General features: G+C 48.1%; 1 protein-coding gene across 1 annotated transcript in view; it reads left to right on the forward strand.

Moving 5' to 3' along the window:
* Positions 1 to 2,724, forward strand: part of LOC108802781 (gamma-glutamyltranspeptidase 1-like) — a gene marked incomplete at its 3' end in the record, with an annotated part of 64,715 nt that overhangs the window by 36,381 nt on the left and 25,610 nt on the right. The window contains exon 3 of the mRNA XM_018574638.1: positions 1,589 to 1,719. Within this exon, the coding sequence (XP_018430140.1) occupies positions 1,589 to 1,719 (131 nt within the window). The remainder of the gene's footprint in view (positions 1 to 1,588; positions 1,720 to 2,724) is intronic.

Raw genomic sequence — 2,724 nt, forward strand, 5'->3', positions numbered from 1 at the left:
AGAGAGAGAAGAGACAGGCAGGAGAGAGAGAGAGAAGAGACAGGCAGGAGAGAGAGAAGAGACAGCCAGGATAGAGAGAGGGGAGACAGCCAGGAGAGAGAGTGAGGAGAGAGGAGAAACAGCCAGGGAAGAGCAAGAAGAGAGAGTGGGAAGAGACAGCCAGGATAGAGTGAGCAGAGACATCCAGGGAAGAGAACAAGGAGAGACATCCAGGAGAGAGACAGCCAGGAGAGAGATCGAGGAAAGACAGCCAGAAGAAAGAGCAAGAAGAGACAGCAAGGAGAGAGTGTGAGAAGAGACAGCCAGGAGGGAGAGTGAGGAGAGACAGCCAGGAGGGAGAGGGAGGAGAGACAGCCAGGAGAGAGAGCGAGAAGAGACAGCCAGGATGGAGAGGGAGAAGAGACAGCCATGAGGGAGAGCGAGGAGAGACAGCCAGGAGGGAGAGCAAGGAGAGACAGCCCGAAGAGAGCGAGAAGAGACAGCCAGGAAGGAGAGTGAGGAGAGAGAGAGGACACTCATATGCAGGGTCTCCGAGGACTTTACAGGATCTCAGGCGGACTGTGCGGGGTTCTCAGGCTTGTTGTACATGGTCTCAGGTGGGCTGTGCAGGTATCGGTGCAGGTACATCCCTAGACAATTATAAAAGAGCACTGCGCTTTATAGACAGTGTTAAATTATCTATAGCACCTATAGATAATTTAACATTTAATCCCTAGTATTGAAAGCACAGGAAGCTTTGCTGCAGCCATAGAATGTGATGACATTTCCTATAAAAATTATCAATCCTGCTTCAGCAGCATGGATTGAACAGAAGCAATATCAGAAATCTGCTCTAATATGAATGTATTGCACACAGTATATGTATCTGTTGCATACATATACTGTGGCATATATGGGCACTTACTTGGTGTGAAGATGTAGAGAGGGAACACAGCAGAGGTGACAGCTCAGGGCACGATGCAGGCTCCCAGCAGGCCCGCTCACACAGGCACACGGAGTACAGAGAGAAGCAGGGGGCGGGGCCGAGTTGATAGGGGGCGGAGTGCCATCCATAGTACTGTATGTAGCCTCCTGTCTGTAGAGCTCCGACGCCGTGTACACAGACAGGAGGCAAGGCTGGTGCAAGCCCCCTTGCCTACACAGGTGAGGCTGCCAGCCCTGCACGTGTGTATCTTATGTGGGCTGAAGGGGCAGCTGCTTTGGGCCCCACAACAACGACTGGGCCCTGGGCAACTGACCCTTTTGCCCTGCGTTAGAGACGGCCCTGCCTACCAGGTATGAAATATGTATACTTACATTGGGCCAAGCTAGACCAATGCAAGTGCACATACATATATACCCGGAGTTCAGCTTTAAGGTAAGAACCGACTTTCTGAATAATGATTACAAGGTTCTGTCTGGAGTACAGCTCATTCATATAATTAAATCTGACCATTGTAAGATACAGTATATCCCTAAAAACCTTTCCTAAGTCTTAGAGAAAGCCATAAGAATAATTGCAAGGATTCACGTGTATTGTACCAATTAGTTGACTGCACATTTGTGTTTTCTAGTATAACTGAGTGTTCTCTGTTACTCTTATTTACAGGGATGTTCTTAAAGATGGTGGAACAGCAGTCGATGCAGCTATTGCTTCTTTGGTGTGCGTTGGACTCGTAAATGCTCACAGCATGGGAATTGGAGGAGGGGCAATTCTTACTATATATAATTCTGCAACAGGTGAGAAATAAAAGAATAATAATAGGCAAAGAACACACCCCTGACACTCCCCCTAGTTTCACAGACCATGAAGAATTAGTAAGCAAATAATGACTGGTTAAACCTTCTACTTTTCCTTTACACTGGTTGTTCAAAATAACAAATGCAATACTGTTTAGTGCCGTAAACACTCTTTAGAGTTCTGTCGTGCGGCGTGCCCCTGCAAGACAAATGTCAGCACTTGTGACAAATTAATAAACAAATGTCTAAAGACCTGTAGCACACCTTACCGGAATTCCCATAGGAAAAAGTGGGTGCTCGCAGTGACTCCGCAGGTTCACTTTAAGCCTGATGAAGGGGACCCTGCACTTTAAGCCTGATGAAGGGGACCCTGCGCTTGATTCTACTTTGAGTGACTTCTGAAAAATAAAAACGAAGATTCACTGAATATTGCTGTGTTTGTCATGTTGATGATATCTCTTCACAACAAATTAATAAACAAGGTACATGAATTTGTTGCAGGTAGGCAGCACAGAGGTTGGATTGTTCATAACGTACACTCTGTCCTGGGTGCAGCTCAGTAATACTGAGCCTGATAAAATCACAGGTCAGCGTTACTGAGCTACCTGCCTGGTCACTGCACCTGTCACACAGATAGGCTTAGCAGGCAAGGAATGTTGAGATTGGGTGGGGGGGCTGAGAGACTAGTTCACAGCACATTGGTCGCCATGGAATCCATCCACTGTCGCCCGCTGTCACAAACAAAGAAGGTGGGAACCTGAATGGGAACTAATCATATAAGGAATGTCACCAGCACACCAAAAATCCCTTTAACCCCTTCGTGACTGACGACGTACAGTGTACGTCGCCAGCATCGGGGCTGTTTAAACAGACTCCCGGCGACTTTTGCCGCCGGGACTCTGTTTAAACTTGTAGAGCCGACTGTCGGCTTTACAACAGAAGCGATCCTGGCGACTTACCTGTCGCCAGATCGCTTCTGCGTCCCGAAGAAGGGGCCGCCCCCCC

The sequence above is a fragment of the Nanorana parkeri genome, unplaced genomic scaffold (genome assembly GCF_000935625.1).
Source record: "Nanorana parkeri isolate BGI_ZX_2015 unplaced genomic scaffold, ASM93562v1 scaffold3113, whole genome shotgun sequence".
Classification (NCBI taxonomy): domain Eukaryota; kingdom Metazoa; phylum Chordata; class Amphibia; order Anura; family Dicroglossidae; genus Nanorana; species Nanorana parkeri.